General features: G+C 40.1%; 3 protein-coding genes across 3 annotated transcripts; 2 read left to right on the top strand and 1 right to left on the bottom strand.

The window, feature by feature from the left end:
* Window positions 1-2,769: 2,769 nt before the first annotated feature.
* Window positions 2,770-5,917, bottom strand: LOC137992395 (cyclin-dependent kinases regulatory subunit-like). The gene is made up of 3 exons (XM_068837725.1): window positions 5,792-5,917; window positions 5,275-5,402; window positions 2,770-3,092 (listed from the first exon to the last, which is right to left on the bottom strand). The coding sequence occupies exons 1-3, from the start codon at window positions 5,848-5,850 to the stop codon at window positions 3,040-3,042; spliced, it is 240 nt and encodes a 79-aa protein (XP_068693826.1). The 5' UTR covers window positions 5,851-5,917; the 3' UTR covers window positions 2,770-3,039.
* A 78-nt stretch (window positions 5,918-5,995) lies between these two features.
* On the top strand, window positions 5,996-13,230 carry LOC137992393 (protein mono-ADP-ribosyltransferase PARP16-like). The gene is made up of 5 exons (XM_068837722.1): window positions 5,996-6,323; window positions 6,892-7,026; window positions 7,529-7,741; window positions 8,474-8,793; window positions 10,416-13,230. The coding sequence occupies exons 1-5, from the start codon at window positions 6,141-6,143 to the stop codon at window positions 10,555-10,557; spliced, it is 993 nt and encodes a 330-aa protein (XP_068693823.1). The 5' UTR covers window positions 5,996-6,140; the 3' UTR covers window positions 10,558-13,230.
* Window positions 13,231-18,659: 5,429 nt separating this feature from the next.
* LOC137992394 (octopamine receptor beta-1R-like) lies at window positions 18,660-20,334 on the top strand. The gene has a single exon (XM_068837724.1). The coding sequence runs from the start codon at window positions 18,960-18,962 to the stop codon at window positions 19,890-19,892; it is 933 nt and encodes a 310-aa protein (XP_068693825.1). The 5' UTR covers window positions 18,660-18,959; the 3' UTR covers window positions 19,893-20,334.
* Window positions 20,335-22,500: the final 2,166 nt, after the last annotated feature.

Genomic DNA, 22,500 nt, shown 5'->3' with positions numbered 1-22,500 from the left:
GGTGGTGATAGCCGCCCATATCAGGACACTCTCTTATTAAAAATGATGTAATTTACTTGGCTATGAATTCTTTTGCCTAAAACTTTGGTTTAAGTTTTGGGAAAGAATCATTTCGATGACAGCTTCTCTTTAATATATTAAGTTAATTTAAAGTTAAATGAAATGAAACTTTATTAACACAGAATTCAAACAGTTGAGCACTGATTTACATTGAAGCTGTCCACACAGGTTTTCTGTGGTCATCAACGAAAGAAAATCAAAAATTTTTGACAAGAATTTAGGAAAACATCTATCAACAAATTATGAAAAATCAGTCTGTTGAAATTGTATGAAAACAGCTGTTAAATGTACTTAATTTCTATCATTTTAAGTAAGCAAATGCTGCAAGAAAACTAATGAGTGAATTTTTTATAAATGACGGGTAAGCATATTTTAGACCAGGTTTTAATCTAAATGCATTACCATGGTAACAGCCTGCAGAGCACATTAACTGTCAAAAAATATAAGCTTTCCTGGTAGCATTTACCAGTGAGAAAGTTTGAGCTTCTAGGCAAAAACTACAAAAATATGGCAGAAATGTACTTTATCATCTGTCACCTGGGCAACTTGTATCTCCTAAAATATTTGAAGGTATCACCTATCTGCGTCAAATTCTCTGATTCCTGAAAACAAAAAAGTCATGCAAAGCAAATTTAATAGCCAAGGCAGAAGTTTCAGTTAGGTCAATAACTTGTACTTAGGGCAACATGGTGGGAAACCAACCAAACTGGAAGTAGAAAGAGAATACAGAACTTCCTGTTTATCATACAACAGAAAAATAAGCCATCATCATCTTAAAAGTGTCTTGCAGCACAACATCAGTCTTATTTTAGGATCTGTTTAGGATGGTATTGATTGATGTTAATGTTACATTATTGCACTTTGTAATCAACTTTGTATTGTTGTCTGACTGCCTTTTGTCACCAGCTCATTGGTTCTCTTAGTTGGTTAACTGTAATTTATTCATTATTTTCTCAAAACACATAGTAGATCTTGTTTAATCCCCAAAATTTTGCATTATCATTAGATTCAATTTCTCTTGGGACAGCCTCCGTCATGTCCCAGGAGAAATTAATCTGTGATTGCACAAGCTGCTTTGCATGTGGAGAGTTCTTTGAAAACAGTGATAAAGTTCTTTTGTGATGTGAACCCAGTATCAAACCCATTCAGGAGCCCATCACCCGGAGTGTGCAACTTACCTATTTTCGTGCAACGGCGTTTTCACAAGTAAGGTTATTTTTAGATTAAATTTCCCGCTAATGAGACTCCCACAGGAGCCCAATGACCAATTACAAGAAATTAAGCTGACGTCATAGGGTCACCGAACTGGAAATGCCTTTGTTTTTTTACCTAATTCGCAGGAAGGGCTAGTCTAAAAATAAACCTACTTGTGAAAACGCCGTTTCACAGACGCTGTATGGAAGTTGCACGCTCCAGGTGATGGGCTCCTGACCCATTCCCCTTCATTGCTCGGTCATGGATCAAATTATGACCACTTTTTCCATCTTTCAAAGGGAATAAACATGTCAATTTTCAATAAAAGCTTTCTTAAAACAACAAAATGTATTTGGGACGATTTTAGAAAATAAATGCAGTGGGTTGATAGGCACTTCAAGTACCAACTACTTGGTTAAAGTGCCCATAACCCCAAAATATTTTTTTTGCTAAAATGAATCTTTACACCTGTTCGAAACGCATTGTGGCCATTTTTTGCTTTTTCTAACAAATCCTGCCATTTTATAGGCTTCGAAAGTTGCGAAAATCCAAGCATCTTTTATTCACGACCGAGTCAGAAGGGGAGTGGGTCTATTCCTGTTTTGACGTCACAATCTACTTTGCCTGCATTTTTACAAAAAGATAATGCAATGTAAATCAGTTTGTGACCTCAAATCAGGAATAGACCCACTCCCCTTCTGCCTCGGTCGTGAACAAAAGATGATCGGATTTTCGCAACTTTCAAAGCCTATAAAATGGCAGGTTTTTTTTTTAAAAGGAAAAAATGGCCGCAATGCATTTCGAACAGGTGCAAAGATTCATTTCAGCGAAAAAAATATTTTGGGGTTATGGGCACTTAAAGCTTTAACCATCTGGCTCTTCTTCATCACATGGTGTAGTACTTACTAATTCAGCTGGATGCACATTTGGTGCTGTCAACACAAATTAACTATTGAATATATATAGTGCTTGTTACCCTTCAAATGACTGAGACCCAGAATTGGAATAGTCTCTAAATGACTTTTCAAGATTTAAATGTATTTTTTAAAAGGACTTTGCTGTGGAAGCTCCACAAAATATTGAGTGATGAGCAAACTAAGTTAAATAAATCAGTTTTTCTTGTAAAAAGGTTATCTTTTCATTTTACTGCTTGTAGGCCTGTAGATTAAAACTGTCAATCAGTTTACCAAGAACTTCCAATACAGAAGGGTTTTCCTTGACTGAGTTGACATATCTAGGCAACAGAACATGAACCAGTTTCAAGTTGGACAGAAACACAGTTCATTATAGGCATCACACAAAGCCCAACAACCCTCTGTTACTCCCATGACAAAGCCTTTCAGACTGTTCATTTTTATTGACAGACTCCCACTGCTACCTGAGCCTTTGTTAATTTTTGCTAAGGTAGAATACGTTCTTGTTAGATATATCATAAGAAATTTATGCAGCTGTCCCTCCATTCACTTTTAGATTGTTAATTTAAACCCAGGTTTGCAAGTAATAACACCTTCTCAATTTCACTTGTAGAATATTTTATTTTAAACTTTTAGTTATTTGTTACAGCATATATTGAAAGCAAGAAATATATTATTTTATAAATAGAAATTAATATTTTCAATGATTATTCAAGCTTTCAGACAAGGTACCAAAGCAAAGGTACTGGCAAAATATTCTCACTTTACAATATAAATTATTATAAATAAATATAATTTGATTTACAAATTGTCATCATTATTTTTCTTTAAGCCCTCTGGTTATTTCATGTAGTGTCCTTTGACTTGCAAGCTACTTGTTTCGGAGATCAGTCCTTTCTCTTCTGAACAGCAAGATGTGAGGTTCTGAAAATACATTTTTATGTTTGAGAAGTCCATTTATTAAGCTCTTTTTATTGACACTAACAATCTTATCGGGGGTTGTTGATTGGTGAACACAAAGAGCAAAGAGTATAATAAAGGATGTAAACATAAAGTCAAAAATATATGAAAGAATGAAAATACTAATGTGACCTTGAATTACTGTAAATACTAAAACACTAAAAGTCCAAGCTTTCACTGCTCAATGGCACCATTAGGAATGGATAAGATAAAATAAAATATTCCATGAGGGCCAAATAAAAGGGAAACAAGGTGTCACTACACTGATGAGCAAGTGTTACTGTGAGAGGATCCAGTGTGAAAAGAGAGGCATTAGAACAATAGGTCTGCAAATTTGATACATTCTTCTCAGGATTTAAGTGTTGGTTAACGTTTTGTATAGGGAGGCATGGTGGCCTCATGGTTAGTGTGCTTCTGTCCGGATTGAGTGGTCCGGGTTTGGGTCCTGGCTGGGGACAGTAGAGAATTTAAGAAACGATGACGGCTACGACTACGACAACGCCACAAAGCAATAATATCATTGGTTAAAAGAGCATAAATAATCGTGCTGCACGTGCAGCACGGATTTTAGCAAGTATCTCAGCGGTCCTCTGCAGAACGACGACGTGAAATCACTAAATTTGACGTTTTGACGACAACGTAAGCATGCAACAGAGAATCTTTCATTCTCTATTTTAACTTTAAAACCGCTTGTACCAATTTATTTTTAGGATACTTCGTTCACATTGTAGGACGTGAACGAGACTGAATAATCGCGAAAGACTTATGATAGAGCCAAGTTACATTTTGAGGTGATGTTTTCGTCGACCGTCGCCGTTGTAGATCTTAAATTCCCTATTGTGTTGTGTTCTTGGGCAAGACACTTTACTCTCACGGTGCCCCTCTCCTCCCATGTGTATAAATGGGTACCGGCAAATTTAATGCTGGGGGTAACCCTGTGATGGACTGGCATCCCATCCAGGGGGAAGTGGAAATACTCCTAGTCGCTTCATGCTACAGAAACCGGAGATAAGCGCCGGCCGGATGAGCCTTCTAGGCTCATAGCAGACTTTACCTAATGTTAATGCATTCATGGACATGTAGTTTTTTTTGGGAGGGGATTGGCTGGGGAGAATTGTATGAATCTTTAAACTTTTAATTAAATGGGAGATTGATTAAAATTCCCCAACTAAAAATGTTACATTAAAAGCTGAATAACAACTGTTTGCCTGGATAAGTTTATCCAAGCTTTAAACCAAGGCCAGGGATGTCAAGATAGGTACTCAATTTTCGAAATTTAAGATTACAGCGTTTCCTTTTGAGTCTAAATGTCAACCGCTTATTTACAGCAAATTTTTATAGAGTAAGCAATAATAATAAAAATTACTACTATTGACTCTAAACTGATATTTTCAGGTTAGAGTCATGATGATGCAAGCATAAGGACTATCAAGATATGTTAACCATTAACTTGTTTATTAAAGGCACAGTTTTTGAGTGGACCTAGATGTTGTTAACCCTTTCATCCCTGAAACGGTGGCCCCCATTGAGGAGTAAAATTATCTGGCACTGGACAGTCTCAATCTCAGGACTGAAAGGCTTAATGCTCTTTGCCCTATCAAGATGCTCCTCAGTGTATAATATTGTAAATGTAGCTTAAATACATGCATTCCTGGTATAAAGAGCCCTTGGCAAAAGTTATCAAAGAGTAGAAACGGTGGGGGGGGGGGGGGGGGGTGTCATCACCCTGGGGATGACCAGTTCAAAAATCAATGAACACAAATTCATGTACAACGAGACCCTGACCCTGAAAAAAATAGTACTTCTTCCTATACGTATCCAATGAAATGAGCAGTATGGTGTCAGCACAGTGACCTGGCCAGTTGTTTGAAGGGTGGATAGTGCTATCCGCTGGATAAATCACTATCTACTGGATAACTCAATCGGTTTTGCTAGCGTTTATCCACTGGATAGTGATTTATCCGGTACATAGCGTTATCCACCTTTTGAACAACCGAGGCCTGGCAGTTTCGTCGCATATTTTAAATTATTAAAGAAAGACACTGAAGACCGTAAAATAAATAAGAGAAGTACGAAACCAGGAAAAATGTGGCAAACGAGTCCAAGAAGTGCATCGTAAGTAAAAACGCAAGCTTAACAAGCTTACCTGGGTCATGTTTCATGTAATGTTCCCATCCCTGTGATTGCTGAACGCCAAGGCTTCGCCATTCCGTTTCGGACATTAAATGTTTTTTGGGCACCAATTTCGCAATTTCTTTGGGTAACAAAACATGTCTATGAAGTCGGGAAACACAGGTAAATTAGCGGAAAAAATTATTACGAAGCCGGGAAGGTTATAGTTCACTTATTGTACTTTCGGTCAGTCAAATTTGTCCGTATACTTTTTACCTTGTCCTGAACTCGATTAAAAAATCTTTTGCCTTTTTTGAATTTGACATTGATTTTTGAGACCTGGCAACCCTGACAATCGCAAAGTTACCACGTTTACGTAAACTAATTATTTGACTTTTATCGAAATTAGACACAATAGAAAGGAAATTCTTGCCCTTGTAACATTAGCCAGACGACACGCCACAAACATGCGAAATTTCAACTTTTGAAATTAAAGGGAAAATAATATTTGGATAAAAAATTCTCTCATGTAAAACTGTAGTTGCCTTTACCTGTACTCGAAGATGTCGTCGTAGTATTTTTCTGAGTAGTAAATCTGCTTCACGGACATTTTCTTCGCGCACAAAGTTTCCAAGTCCTAATCTTCGCTGAGTTGTGAATAGACTAAATTTTTTTTTTCTTTCACACTTCAAGATTGGCGCCCCGCTCTCTGATTGGCTATTACCGAGAAGCTGAAGACTGGTACAAAGTCCCAAGATATTTCAAAATGGCGGATGACTACGTGGCTATTCGTTTCGTTCACGGCTCAAAAGCTTCGTCAAAATTTTCCCTCATAATCAGGATTCCAAAGGTCACTTTCTGAGAATAAGATAGCGTTATAGCCCATTGTCATGGTGCAAAATGGTGGAATCTGGAGGGGCTAAATATCGCGTGCTCCAAAGACTTGAAAGAGACCTTGTGTCCGCCGATATGCGATGGAGTTTGTTTGTTGCTGCCCTTGAAAGCTACCGCCATGACAGCATTTTGCGACCCTTTCCTTCTGCATATTTGGAAGATGGTGATAATAAGAATTTTCAGGCGTTGGTGGGTGCGATTTTGAAAAAAAGTAAAGAGTGAAAATAGAATGGGAACCCTGTTTATCTCTGTGGCTGTAATTTAAGGATTTCTTTTCATCTTGGTTTGTTTATCTCATGAGTGTCTTGTGGCATCAAGGTAGGCCATCGACCAAAATTAAGATGCTGTGAAATCCACTAAAACCCTTTTGAGACACGCGTAAAAAAATAGTGCCACAGTACCAATATTTGGAGTGCCGACTACACCTCCAGAGATGTTCTCAGCTTTCTGGTATGGGTGTCAAATATGCCTTTTGTTTGTTCTGTTTACACCCAAAAGATTTACCGTGCCGTGTCAGAAAAACATATTTTGGAATACAGATTTTTGTACTAGTGTGATGTGGGCTTTACTCCCCACGGGAATTCAAATAACAGGTTACATCTTTCATCTTTACTCATGAGAAACAAGTTAGCTTTGCAGACCCACAAAAATGGGACCTTCAGGTATTCAAAAACTTGCCATAGTAATTATGGACACTATTTTCTGAAATGAAACAGTACTTGACATTATTTTCTGTCTTTTCATTTTGCACTCCTAGATCCTTATTTGCAACACAATTCCTTCTTTTGATAACCTGTTGAAAGGAAAAGTAGAAATTTCACAAGAGGCATGGGAAATCTTGGAATGGTCTATGGACAGGACATTTTCTCTGAAATCTATGGACAAATCCAAGGTAATGCATTTTTTAAAACTTGGCACATTTCATCAGGGGCCACAGAGAGGGAGGGGCTGGGGGGCTACAGTTCCCACCCCCCCCCCCCCTCCACTTTTTTGCTATGCTGTTGTTTTCTCCTAACTCCTAAATCCACTCAAAAACTGTCTGTCTTCTTTAACTCACCGATTCCTAGGAGTGAAACAAAATAGATTTTACTCTGTCTAACTCCAGACAATTGCACTCGTCAACGGAAGGGGCTTTAGAGTCAATGGGTTAAGTAGGTCAGTATAAAGAGGTCTGTCAGCAACTATGTTATGCCTCTTTGGGAAGACATGAGAAAAAAGGTGAAAAAAAGGAATATGAACAGGTGCTACCTTCGAAAGTTGGGAGGGGGGGGAAGGTTCACTCCTAAACCAACCCCTCCCCCCTTACCCATTGACAAGTAAAATCATCTGGCATTAGAATAAAATCTAATTCTCATTCATAAGAGTCAATGGTTAATAATGAATATTATTTCTAGTTCTCAGAGATTGAACAAAAGACTGGTCAAGCAAGTTACAGTGCGACAGAACCTGATTTTATATTTGAGGTTGAATACAGTGAGACAAATGCCCACAATGTAAAATTTAATGAATTGTCGCAGACTCGGGACATTTGGTATGCCTACCATGGCAGTAGAGTGGACAACTTTCATTCAATTTTACACCATGGATTACATGCACACTTAAACAAGGTATGCCTGGTAAATTAGGTTGCTGTGATTTCTATGGGCTGATTAATTAAACCCCTTTCACTCCTAGTGCACCCCAAGGTACCCCCAGTTGAAGAGTAAAATAATCTGTCGTTAAGAGTCTCTCACTCCTGGGAATCATTGGGCTAAAAGGACTGAGTACAAATCAACTTGTGACTAAGGGTGTGTTCCTTTGGGATGATCCGAAAAAGGATCACTGATCCAAGATCACTTGGACCACGGTGCATCAAAGGAACCAATAAATCCACTCTGGGAAAGGATTCTTCAGTTCCTTTGATGCACCATGATCCAAGTGATTTTGGATTAGTGATCCTTTTTTCGGATCCTCCCAAAGGAACACACCATAAGTCACTACCTGGGTTTCTAAAGAAAGGTCTTGCCCCATCAACTGCCATATGGCAGATGTACTGATAAGCTAACTTGCTGACTTGTATCAATTGAAAATGATTGGTGATTGCATTGACTGTTGGGCTAAAAATTTGACAGGCTTACTGATTGACTGATATGTAGATCATCTGTCTGCCTGGCACAACAACTAACTGACAGTGGGCTGTTTGATTAGCTGACAGACTGACTGACAGACTTATGACTGACTGACATGTTTGCAAGCTGAGTGGCTAGATGAAGAGGAAAAGGGTGGACAGTCTTTCAAACAGAAGCTGCACTGTAGTGATATCTACAATTAAAAAGATCCTTGCATTCTGTAACCTACAGACATCTTTCTTTGGTGAGGGGACGTATCTGTCAAGTGACCTCACTGTTTGTATGATGTATAGCCACTTTGGCCAGGGCTGGAAGCACAGTGTCATTGGCAATAAACTAAGTTGTGTAGCAGTGTGTGAGGTGTTGGACCATCCAGATGTCAAGTGCACTATAAAATCAAAAGACAGTAATGAAAGGCAGAGCCGCTCAAGAGCTAGAGCAAGGAACAGTGAGGGAGGGGATGTACCTGAGAGATACTATGTTGTGACCAACAACCAAGTTGTCAGGGTAAAGTATGTGTTGGTATATGCTGAGAAGAAACCTCATACTAGGTACAGTATGTTGAGTCCAGTTTGCAAAGATGTGACATTTTATTGTAGAAACTTGATGAAGTTAGTTCACGACTGGCAGAAGGTTTTGCAGTAAAATAAAGCAATTTTGTGGTCTTTTTTTAACAAAGCCCAAAGGAAAGTGATGTAGTGTCAGTTTTTTATGTAAGGTCAGAACCGGCAGTCCTTGACATCCCTGACTGCGTTAGTTCTGATAAAAATGGCTGATAGTCTTTGAAATTATGAATGCAAACTCAGGTAGACACAATAAAATTACCATGTTTGAAAAGATGGAATGCTTAAGCTGGTATCAAAGGCACAGTGTGGTTGAAGAAAAGGCCAAGATAACAAAGTTGGCTGTGACTTTTCCCAGCAGCTACCTACTATTGACAACCCCCAGTAGCCCAAAGAAGGACTTTTGTTAAAAGTGAATGAAGAATGTGAAAAGATCATTCAGTATTGTCAATAACGGTCCTATCTGGACCACTGTTATCCAAATGATCTTCATGAATTGATGATACAACTCATAGGCTCAAACCATTGTACTTCATTGAGAAAAAATGTGAATGTGATAAGAAAAGGAAAACTGCCCTGAACTAGAGTGAAACTTCATCCACACGGTGAGATCCCACAATTGTTGTCTTATCACTCTGCAGTGAGACAACATACTGGTAGTGATTTTGAACTAATTTACATTGAAAAATCAGCACATTGAAGTATTCAGGAGGGGGAATCTCATTTTATTGATCAAAAAGCACATAGCAAGACAAAAAGCTGGGAGGGGGGACTTCTTATATGAAGGAGACCAATCTGGACATGGCCCAAGGTTTTTTGACGCCTAAAAGAGACCATATTTAAAATGTAGAACATACCGGTATATTTATATTCATCTTTGCATGTAACCCTAAAAAAGAACTCCATGGCTACAAACAAATGATGCTGTTTTGCCCACAACACCCTTAGTGGGACTAAAATCCAAAGTTTACATCCCTAAGCGAGATGACGAGCATCTCTGCCCCTTTCATATGCGAGTTCCCCCCAGGGGACAAAAAGTAACAAAGTGAAGTACAATCATCCATGTGAGTGTATAGTCCTGAGAGGGACTGTTATTAAAAGTGACATTGACAATCACTGCCTTTCCAAATACAAGAAGAGTAATGATTACCAAATCCTTAGAAAGATGACATTAGACACAAATTGCAAAATATGTCAAATAAATGCGTATTACGTATCACTAAATTATGTTTTGGCAAATAACTGAAAACACTTTTATGTCAAGAGCGGTATTGGTTGGTTTCCTCAGACAAACAAATGTTGACCACGTTAGTGTCCCATTTTTTTTTGCTGGGAATGATTATTGAACTCCATTTTTACTGTCTTCAGGCAACAAGTGGGCAATTGAGTTTGGTATAGGGAGAGATGCAAGTGACCAAAAAGAAGAGAGTACTTTGGCAAATTTTCATTTTGTTTTTTTAGATGTGTATGGTTTGCTGTTTAGACTAATCTTTGCTACGAATTAGGCATATTTATGCAATTTTGCCATTTCTAGGAGGCCGCAAGTGTCTCCTATATAAGAAAAGCACCGGTCCCATTTAAATGCTAAAATGTTGGATTTTTCTTTACAGAGTACAAGCTCGTAACTGGCTGGTGTGCAGGTATCCACTGGCTTCAATGATGGTGATTTATGTTGTAATTTTGGTTCTTATTGGATTTTCAAAAACAAGACATTTTCAGAACTTTTATAGTAAATATATTAAGGAAAGCTGACACTTCTACCGTTGTTGGTTGAGATTATTTCGTCGAAATATTGGAAATACGCGCCACGTAATCAGGGAAAGTTTGCAAACTGTCACTATGTTATATTTTATATTATTATTCATTCAAAATATTTCCCCGTTTCTGATTGGTTAAAACCACACGCATAATTCCCCATAACCAGCTGCTGTCCACCAAATTTGGAAAGAAACTTCGTCATATTGAATCAATGACGTCAAAAGTGCAGCCCGCTGCAGATTATTGAACCGATGGCGTCAAAATGACGTCAAAAGTGCAGCCCGCTGCAAATTATTGAACCGATGACCGAAAAAAGCTGGAGACGAGATTGTGTTATTTTTGTTGAGCAGAAAAATGGCTGCGAGTAGGTTAGAAGTTTGAGCGAGGAAAATATTTTGAATGAATAATAAAGCAATTATTGAAGTCGGCTTTCGTAGAATATGAAGAATTCTGCAGATCTCGGAGGATGTTATCCACCTCGGTCTTCGTCCTTGGTGGATAACACCCTCCTCGACCTGCAGAATTCTTCATATCCTACTCAGCCTCATTCAATAATTGCTAAATCTTCTCTTTTATACTACTTATTGCACAACTTCACTTTATTCCTCATTGCACAACTGACGATGGATGATGTTTCATCCGAAACATGTCTTGATTAAATATGAACTTCAAAAACATCGTTTGGTTCATCTAAGCGAAATCTTCTCTTTCCAACAAATGCAAGAATACATGATTAGAATTGATGGATAAGACTTTCCCTCTTTAGTGCAGTGCTTCTGTTTCTTTTAAAACATGTAAAAACGGTAGGAGGGGTGTCATCTCGGTGACTATTCAAATTATTCGATGTTATGAAACTCCGTGGTAGGTTTAATAAGTATTTACTTAGAAAGTGATGAAGTTTCACCCCATTGCACTCCTTGTCTGCTTCATTCTTATTCTTGCTTCAAACAATAGGAGCAAACAACAATATCAGGTATCGTGGAAGATAAATTTCCGCTAACAAAACGGAGTCTTGAGACTCGTTGGTACCGTCGAAACAGTTTGACACGGAAAAAAAGTAGAAATTTTCGTGAATGCGCATGATTTCTGCACCATCGTATGATTCGTAATTTGCAATCTCGTCCCCAGAGTCCGCTTTCTTTTGGTCAGCACCAAGAACATGGACTCTGGCCAATGAGAATGACCACAACGAGGTTTTCTGAGCCCGCGAGACTTAGCACCCCCAGCAAACCATTGTTTTAAAGAAAACCGCTGGTCACCAACCGTTCTGGTCATTGCTGTCTAAGGTCTTCCAAAGTGGCCAGAGTCCGTGTTCTTTATGCTGATCAAAAGAAAAGCGGACTCTGAGGACGAGATTGCATAATGAGCAAAGAAAAATCTGCACTTTTTTGCAATAAGTGTATTACCCACGGCTACCGTTACGCAATGTTGTGTGCCGCCTCTTTATGATGGAAAAGGAGGTTGCAAATTGTTCATGTACAGCCATGAAAGAGAGACTACGTCAAGATCTTGTCATTAACTTTACAACTTAAGTTCATCGTTGCGTCACTTTATTGTTAATATTAGGGAGCTTACGCAACAGGACGGCAGAGTGACGAAAAATTGTCGCGTAAGATCAGGAATGCACAGTCTCGCGCGACATTTTTTCGCCATTCTGCCGTCCTGAGTCTTCCAGCCTTCCTATTGCGTAAGCTCGCTATTCAAGTGGCAACCAAAGGTTCACTGGCGGTTAAAGGCACACCTTCAACTGACAAGCATTGCGTCCCGTGGAACAATTTTCATATTGGAAAATCCCGTCAAAGCTCAAATTCATCCAATCAGATCGCTACGATAAGCAATGCGAATTTCCATGACAAAAACAAACGGTCGAAAAGCCTGTCGGTTGAAGGTGGGCCTTTAAAACAATGGCAAACTCGACCAAAAAAAAAACACTGGGGCCATTTGCTCGAAGGCTGGTTAGCGCTAACTGTTGGTTAAGAGATATCAAAACCTGTAGGTTTCCATGGTAGCGCTAACCATGCTTCGAGCAACCCGGGCCTGATGTGCATATTTTCCATATTAACATCTTACACTACTTTTATTGTTATCTGTTGAAGTGACTAAATTTACAAAAGACTTTCAATAGTCTTGTTTGACGTTTTGCGACCCTATGACAGGCTTGGATAAATTCTGCTCGGTATCCGAAAAAAATTCCAGCCCTTCGGGCCGTATTTATTTTCGCAAATATAGAAGGGAGCCTGGGCCTAACCCCAAAAAACTAATTAGGTATTCGTTATGGGTAGCAAAATTGTAATTCATCTTACTTTAGGTCAAATAATCTAATCAAAGACATGGTATTTTCCTTTTTTTTTTAAATTTAGTTTTAAATTTTTCTTGCAACTGTTATGCATATCATTAGTGCGGCTGATTTTCCCTTATTCTGCTCAAATTCTGCTCGAAAATCCCTCATTCTGCCGGCAGAAAGCTCGCCTCAAAAATTCGCGTATTCTGCTCGAAATTCTACTGAAGAATTTATCCAAGCCTACTCTATGAGATCATACTGCAAAAAAAAAAAAACAAATCTGAATTCGTAATATTTGTGACGTATTATCAATATATGTAGCTTAGATTTTGACTGTGTTTGAAGTGTAGCATTTCTTATCAAAATTATACATTAAGGCAGAAAAAGTCTCCTTCGGCCAGATACGCATCGCTGCCTGCTGAAATCAACCTTGTGGGAGGAGAAGTACTTTGCATAACCAGTCCTGCGGGATTGTGTGATTGAACTGTTACATACACTATATCGCCTTCAAAAAGTCCAGCTACGTTATTTAGCGACATTGGTTGTGATGCCGACGTCTTGAAATGGGAGAATGTCCGTTGTGTTCGGTTGTTTTCCAACTGCAATTCGAAAACCATCAATTCCCGATTCTTCATCGCTAAAACCAAACCAGTGAGCCCGCAGTGTTTTGCTGAAAAGGTGGCAGCTGGAGTGTATGCCAAACACGTCATGCGTACGGTCTGGACTAACTATGACTGATCCCTAGAAGAGAGTTCAATGAACAATATACTATAAACAGCAACGTTTTCGTACTCTGTTAGCAGTCCCTTCTGAGTCAGTCGAGCTGCCCACTTTCGTCACGCAAGCGAGGAAGAATGGGGAGAGAGCGTAGTTCTCCCTCGGGCTCGCTTGCGTGACTAAAGAGGGCGGTGGTTTGACTGACTGAAAAGGTTATCATTAACCGCTACGCTGTCAAGTAATGGTCCACAAGCAGGAAAGAGGTGAGTATTAGCATGCTCAGAAATGTTATGAATTGAAGTGTATCCAAAAGGCTGGTTACCACTTTGACTTGATGCCGTAAAGATAGAAAGTCAAAACGTTGCGGACGACTTTCAAACGTTATAATGGTAAGTGTAATTTCATCCGGTTGCACGGTACACCTGGAAAATCGCTTACCATTATGGAATGGTCACTCCAACCGGAATATTATTCCAAATTGGTCAGCACCCATGGCAACCCATCGATGCGAGAAATGTTTATGACGCCATCGCACGATCGACCGTCCGTACGAACGCACGTTTTTCATGTACTCCAATACGCGAAATGTTCCACTGGTGGAACCCGCCTACCGGTATTTGGCGGGAAGTTTCATGGCCAGCGTACTGCATTTGACATTGCGTTTACTTTTAAATTAGTAAAACTTTGCAAAAGTATTATTCGTACAACGAAGAAAGAAGAGAAAGGGAGAGAGAAAAAAACCAGCAAGGAAGCGAAGAGTAAGCGATGCTCAACTTGGAAGAGAAATGAGTGCACGATAAAACAGGAGAAATTTCACTGACAAACAACGAAGGGGGGGGGGGGGGGGAGAGGCAGAGTGATGTGGGTATTCGCTACGAGAAGTGCATTTCTACGATAGCATTTATTCAAGAGTGTGTATTTGCTACATGTAAGTACTTGCTACAGTAGCAGATACCAACGGTGGGTACGTGCTACGAAAAGTAAGTATTTGCCACAGAGGTGGGTATTGGCTACCTGGCAAGTAATGGTACTGTTTGAAAAAAAAATCATACAAAACTCTCAAGTTTTGTTCTGCTATATTTAAACATGGATTTCAGCGTATTGTCCCTTTCCTTGGTGAATAGAAACACACTCTGCAGTCCAGAGATGTTTGGGCACAACAACACTTCTAAGCCCTGTTGTTGTTGACTTACTGTGGAATCTCGTTACACTGTATAGTGCATTGTCGGCAAGGGCTCCATCTGCGTGGTTTTGAACTGAGTTCACTCACTCGCTGAACGCGTCTACCTTGAGGCTCAAAGCGGGAGGGTCAATTGTTGACATGAAAGCTGTAGGGTAAGTGCCACGAACAGAGAAAGCCACTTTACATCGCCTTAATTGATCTGACCATGGCCTTTACCTTGGTCAGCAGGAGAGGGCTCCTCACCTTACCTCACAGGATCGATCGCCCCCTTAAGTTTCTTAACATGATTACGTCCTTCCACGACGAAATGAAAGGCACTGTCCAGTACGACGAATCGTCTTCAGAACCCTTCCCAAGCCAAAGCGGCGTGAAACAAGGCTGTTTCCTCGCTGCGACGCTATTCGGCACCTTCTATCTGCTGCTGTGTTATGCCCTCTACCAGACTAAAGATGGTGTCTACATCCACGCCAGGAGCGACGGGAGCCTTTTTAACCTTGCTCGCCTGCACGTAAAGACCAGCGTGTCTCCTCCGGGAGATGCTGTTCGCAGATGATGCTGCCTTGACTGCTTACAAGATTGGGCCAAGATGTTAGCAGCCCATCTCCATCGTTGACCACACCCTCGAGGTTGTGCAGGATTCTACCTACTTCGGCTCCACCATCTCCAGCACTCTCTCCAAGGATACGTAGCTACACACCCGGATCGGCAAGGCAGCGTCAGCAATGGACTGCCTAACGAAGAGTGTCTGGGAGACCTCCACGCTGACCACCAGGCCTGCGTTCTGGGCGCACTGCTTTACGACAGCGATGCATGGACTTTGTTCACTCGCCTAGAGCGCGGACATAACGCCTTCCATCTGTGCTGTCTGAGGAGGATCGTGGGCATCACCTGACAGGATCGTATCCTATACAAAGAATTACTTGCCCTAGCAAGAAGACCAAGCATGTTTGCCTTCCTCTCCCAGAGACGCCCACGCTGGCTTGGCTATGTCACCCACATGCAGGATGGCTGGATCCTAAAAGACATCCTGTATGGTAAGCTCGCCTCCCTCTCCAGACCTGCTGGCAGGCCAATGCTTCGATTCAAGGACGTTTGTAAACGAGAATTGAAAGCTGGCAACGTTATCCGAGCCGACCTGGTAGTCACAGCCGCAGACAGAGGCGCCTGGAAGCTTGCCGCCAAGACCTGTGTTATAGTGTGTGAAAGAAGGACAGGGGACCAGTGGGAAGAGAGGAGGGATCGCGGGCGACAAGGAGCAGAATCAGCGCCAATATAAACAGACGCAGGCTTCACTTCCACTAACTGTAACAGACTGTGTCGATCTTGAAGCGGGCTCTTCAGCCAGATAATAATGTAAGGGCATAATGAAAGCTTAATAGAATATCTACACCTACATAACGCCGAAGGCAACGAATTCAGATTTATCTCAGTCAAATACAGTTATAACGAGATAAGCAAAACTCAATGACGGACGACAGACCAAATTGGCCCATATCACTCAATGTCCAAACAAAAGATTTTGCCCGTCGAACCTCTCATTCAGTGTGAGGCTGGACGGGCAAAGACAATGCAAAGACAAAGCCTTTATTCCCCACGGACTCCAAAATGGCCGCCGCGTGATAAAGGTGAATACATTAGCCAAGGTGGAGTACGATGCCCATCTTCTTTATCCAGAGTGAATGAAGTAAAAGTGCCTTAAGGCATTACGCGTAGTGCATGTTTTTGTAAACTATCCTCCATCTTTTCGCTGTTTTGAGTTTCAAATAATAGGAAGAGGAAATCAGACTATGCATATAACAGGGTTTCATGCATGACCCAAGATCGGTTTTGCTCCCTGTCACGACTGCACATCCACTACCAACATTGGCCAGGGTACAAAAAGGTAGATGGCTTTAAATGTAAAATATACTTCGAGCTTAACCAGTGCCAAGAACGAAATAATATGCATGAAAGTTTTTACCGCATTATCATCACTGAGTAGTAGTTGGACTGGTTTCAATTGCTCCACCAAGCTAAGTTCTTATGGGGATTATTAGAGCTCTGAAATCCCGTAAAATCGCTCTTAACTACCTCCTCTATCTTGCCTCTCAGACGGTAGCATTTTCATCTAAAACGACAATTTGTTTGGGGCTAAAATGATTACCGTGAGTTCATTAAGACAACCCGTGCAGTCATGCTTATTTTCCGGCTTTTATAATTTCACGTTCGTGTTATGTAGTTGTAGTCTTTTACAGTGTTGGCTAAGCCGATGAAACCTTTAAGATTTCGGCTTGAACTACACTACTGAGGAAACGCAAACAAAAAGCATGTCATGCGCATTCATGAAAGAGGGCTTTAAACAAAGCGTTAACTTTGCATAAGAGCGTTAAAATGTACTCAACAATTCAACAATATTTAAGAAGCAACAGGAACGATGCTGGTAGAGTTTCGCCTGGAGCAAAGAGATTTCACTGGAAACAAGCAATCTTCCATTTGTAAACATTACATGTCAAAACAAGGAACTATCCCAAGGGATCTGACTAAGAACATCATAGTCTTAAGAAAATGCAAGAGCAAATTTGAATGCCTTTTGTATGAAATGTTGTTCATATAAAAGGAAAAACCACCTTTAACCATTCAAAGTGACCCCCTAAGGGCGAAACTGTTCATGTAAATTAACATATTGTTTATTCGCTCCTTTAAATTTCAACTTTTCCTTTTCACTTGATAATGAGGACAAGATGTCCTCGAAACGTCGTTTAATTAACTTGGTATCTGTCTTCTTTTTGTTAAGTTCAACATCAGAGTTGTGTTTTTGTAGTAGCTCAAGTCTGGTAAAAACAGCATCATCATATAAAGGGTCGATATGATATATGGGCCGACGACGATTGTTCTTTAGTAGGGTATGACAAAGAAATCCGAAGATAGGGTAGAGCATTTGAACACCATTTTTGCCCGAAGGGGCGAGAATTTGAACGACCAGTCTTCAAAAGTTCGGGGGGGGGGGAAAGTTGAAGTTTCTTTACCCTCGGATTTTAGAGTAGCTTGGTGTTGCTAATATCTCCGAGCATTTACCCTCCCAACCATGATACACCACAGAAGACAGACCACAACACCGGGAACTACATGCCCTACTCTTTGCGACAAGTGTGTGGGTTCTTCTACGTCCCACAGGATTATGAACATTGAAGGGTTGTGAGACGGGGCCTACGGTTTATCGTCCTTATCCGAGAAGACTAGAGAGTCTAACCATCTGCAGATGTAATTACAAAGGCAGCTCTTTCTCCTCAGTTATTTAAAGACCCTGAGTGTTGGTCCGGCCGGAGTTGAACTCACGACCTCCGGCGTGACAGCCCGGTGCTCAACCAACTGAGCCACCGGTGTGCGGTGATAAGAGAAGTTTCGAGTTGATCGCGCATTAGTTCACAAGGAAAGGCAGGTGCTGTCACTTGACTAAAAACCTTTGGCAATCGCAGCGCGTTGAGTGGTAATCAGTCATAAGTTGAAAAGCGTTCAGCATTTGCAGCATTTGCATTTGCGTTCAGCATTTGCAGCATTTGCATGAGTTCTTAAACTACAAACAACCTTTATCTTTTAATGCGAATATTTAGTTTTCAATCATAGGTACCCCAATATCACGGAGTATCGGGAATTTAGCGATCGTTATTTAGGGCATTAAAATAGAAATAAAAATACATCAGAATTTCTCACCTTGCCTCCTTGTCTTATTTATAGCATATTCTTAGCATTTCTGGCCGTTTCAGCCCGATTCTAGGGAGTTTTAGTTCTACCGTTTATCTCATATATATAATTCTCGTTGAAAGAAAAAACAGCGAACCTACAACCCACTGGAATAGCGATGAAATCAGTGGCCAAAGTACGCCACAAAAACACTGATAAGGTATCGAGAAGACAAGGTAAGGCATTTTCGTTCGATTCATGTTCTTTATTTCGACTCCTAAATACTTTTGGAAATACCTATTCAAACGCTTATAATTTTAACGGATCGTAATGCTCAAATTACATTGTTAGCTTGGGGTACCTTTGATTCAATCAACAATTTTGAAAGACGCCAGTCAGAAAAACGCAATATCGAGTTTTTTAAAGAAGAAGGCAGCTGTTTGATTTACATAAACTGGTCGATTTGGCCAGAATTGAATTGCGTTAGCTCTCTGAAAGTCTTTACTCACTGTGTGGACCCAAAGTTGAACTTAAAATTTGCCAGGGTCAGCATAAATGAGGGGATCGTCCAACGAAACCAGTAACGAATGCTTCATCACGGTACCTGTTTTGTTCCTGATCGGAGAAAAACATGTTCTGTTGGTCAATATCGCTGCAAATGTATTTCTCATGTTAACAGCAAGTTTGGGAAACCTTTCCATTCTGCTCAGTTTCCTGCACGTTCCATCTTTACGCACAACATCAAATTATTTGTTATGTGGGCTGGCCTTGACTGACCTAGGAGTAGGCCTTGTGGTTCATCCTTTGTACATCTCTGTGATGTACAGTCTCTACAATAACACTACACCACATTGTATCATAAACTCGGTTTATAGCATAGCCACGTCATTCTTTGCCGGTGTTTCCCTTTTATACATCACAGTCATTGGTACAGACAGGTATCTTGCGATTACGTTGAATCTCCGTTACCACGAATTCGTGACAGAAAGAAAAACGAAGATTACACAAGTAGTTCTGTGGTCAGTGAGTGGTTTAATGACTCTTGTGTGGCTTGAAGGCTTTCTTATTTACTCGAACGTCGCAGCCGCTTTTGTCGGAATTTCCCTCGTCGTGACATTTGCTGTTTATACCAAATTGTACTTTGTTGTGAGACGCCATAAATCTCAAATCCAGAATCAAATACCAACGCAGATATATGACTTCGAAAACGTTCGCCTAAGGAGGCTACAGAGATCGGCCATTAACACTTTGTGCATCTTTTTCATCTTCCTGCTCTGTTACCTTCCTTTCTTTGTCTTCACAGCAATGGGTAACTTGTCATCTTCGCCAAAAAAAAAAAAGGTTATTGTGTACGAATACACCACGACATTAATGCTCTTCAATTCATCTATTAATCCACTGATGTATTGCTTTCGTTTACTTGAATTCAGAAATGCTCTCAAGACGACTTTCAAAAGAACTTTCTGTTTGCATTCTTCTCATGAATAAGCAAGTTGCCATCAAGTCTTTTCTCCAATGGACTTTCTCAAGAATTTAAGAGGTGCACGATTTATGCTATGACAGCACATTGACAAACAGTTTTTATTTCAGGCCACATGTATATTTAGGACTTAAGAGCCGCTAACTACGAGAAAAGGCCACCTGATACTCAGGAAAACTGTAAGGAAATGATTTCAGCTCATCGAATAATGAAAACACCGAGTTGCAATTTGTGAACACACGATTTAGCTGGAAAGTTAAAACCTCCAGGAGTGAAAAGAAAAACAGGCTGGGAAACTAGCCTGGTCAGCAGATCGGTAACAGCTGTTCTAGTTAACGATACCTTGGCAATATGGCTCTGTGCATATGTAAGGGTAAAAGTCGGCCGAATCGCGGTGAGCAAACTTATATCTTGCTGTTAACAGTTCTTTATTTCTATTAAAAGGCTCTAGTAAGGAAAGCTTTGCCTCTCTTTTCTCTTCTGTTTCTGTTATTCCCTTTCGTTTTTTGAGGGAGACGCTCAAGAGAACTAAGATTACGGCGAATGGTGCGGGAGATTAACGTAAACCGTAAAACATTGCATCTGACATATTTGCTAAGGGTGAGGAAGTTTTCTATGAAAGACGTTTGGAGAAATTGAAATTAGGAGCGTAAAGGGGCTATGTACATGGCGGAGCAGTTCCAACAAAAAATGTTGAACAAGCGTCATAAATATGCATACTACACGTTTTAACATTGTTGATCCAACAAATGTTTTATACCTGAATGTTTGAAAGTGTAGCCAGGGCTTTAGGTTGAACATTTCTTCAATTTTGCCCTTCCCTTCCTCCTTTTCTATTTTTGCTGTTCTATTCGAACCTTCCTGCATTGTTTTAAATTTTTTGTTTTTTAACGTTTTGCTTGATTTGTTTGCCAATTCCCAGTCGCAACACAGCCCACACTTCAAATGAAACTTAGTTCGTATTGTTGTAAGCATCTCAGGATTTTTCCATCTTCTTCACGTCGTAAAACAGTGGCGTACTAAGACAAGGAATAAGTCATTATAGTATAGGTATAAATGTTGTCGTCAAAATCTAAAATACGTATGGTTGTTTCAATTTTTATTCTCAATGCACGTATTTAGGCTTGCCTGAATATGTGTATTTATTAAAAACTGACTCAACCATTAGAGAGTAATGTGAAGTGCTAGTTTTCTACCCATATGAACCATATGAGCGTTAGCCCTACTAATGGGAAATGGTCCCACACAACGACAGAAGAAAACTCTGACCAGGGTGGGAATTGAACCCTCGTCCTTCGAGTTGGATCATCGCTGCTCTACCGACTGAACTACAAGGTCAGACGGGAGCATGTCGTGGTATTTAAGATGTTAATGTCACGGCAAGGAAGGGTTACGTTTTTGCATAACTCTCTAATCGTTGTGACCGTTGGAATACAAGTGCTACTCGGCCAACGTTTGCAAAAACGTAACCCTTCCTTGTATTACAAACTAAACTTCGGATATCAGATTTCTAGCATATTCATTGGCTCGCTGGACACAGGCTATCAGCTCGTATACCTGTTGTACCTAATATGGTCAAGGAACGCGTCAGCAATAAAGCGAGCTGAAAACATTTTTGCAGCTCTGAGAAAAAAATGGCCGACAAAAGCCGTTTTGGACCGGAATTAACGAATTCAGAAATCGATGCTTTAGTGGAAGAGTTGTTGACCCTGGAGTTTTTAACAAAACAATTATCCTACTCGGGCTTGCTGGATATAAAATGATTATAACCAACTCGGCGCGACGGGCCTCGTTGGTTATAGATGCCTTCATATCCAGCGCACCCTTGTAGAATAATTGTTAAATATCCTCTTTGTTAAAGACCCTAAGCGTAATTAAAAACGCAGGACTTTGTTACCTTTGTGGGAGGCGTGTCATCTACAAGAACTGGTCCAATGGACATCTTCTCTGCGATGAGTCCAACATTGTTTTCGCATCTTAGAGTTACGTAGTACTTGTTACCAGCGACTAACTGTGAGCCTTCCGCTTGTATGGTTTTGTGTAATCCATTGTTTATGTAGTTTGTTATGAAATGGGTGCTATTTCGAATCGTATAACTATGGGGCGCCAAATGTAAAAATATTATTTAAGTACTTTCCCCCTATATTTTGTGTTATTTATAAATAACACATTCAACTACCTTTGCGATTTATAAATCACAAGGTTACGAACTTCGCGATTTATAAATCGCAAAGTTACCAACTTTGCGATTTATAAATCGCAACATTACAAACTTTGCGATTTATAAATCGCAAGGTTATCAACTTTGTGATTTATAAATCGCACGGTTGGTAACTTTGCGATTTATAAATCACAAAGCTCGTAATCTTGCGATTTATAAATCACAAAGTGTGATTTATAAATCGCACATTGCGATTTATACATTACAAAGTGCGATTTATAGACCTAAATCGCACTTTTGCGATTTAATAATATAACCGCAAACACATGAAATTCATGCCGCGGGCTCATGGTCCAATGTTTTGATTTTTTGGTTCAAGACAAAACTTGACAAGACCGCTCTCCTCAGCTGTCTCACGGACAATTTCTGATGCATTAAGTGCTCAGGAATCATGA

Source organism: Montipora foliosa, chromosome 2 (genome assembly GCF_036669935.1).
Source record: "Montipora foliosa isolate CH-2021 chromosome 2, ASM3666993v2, whole genome shotgun sequence".
NCBI lineage: Eukaryota > Metazoa > Cnidaria > Anthozoa > Scleractinia > Acroporidae > Montipora > Montipora foliosa.
Note: the sequence above shows the minus strand (reverse complement) of the source record. Positions and strands in the feature narration are given on the sequence as shown.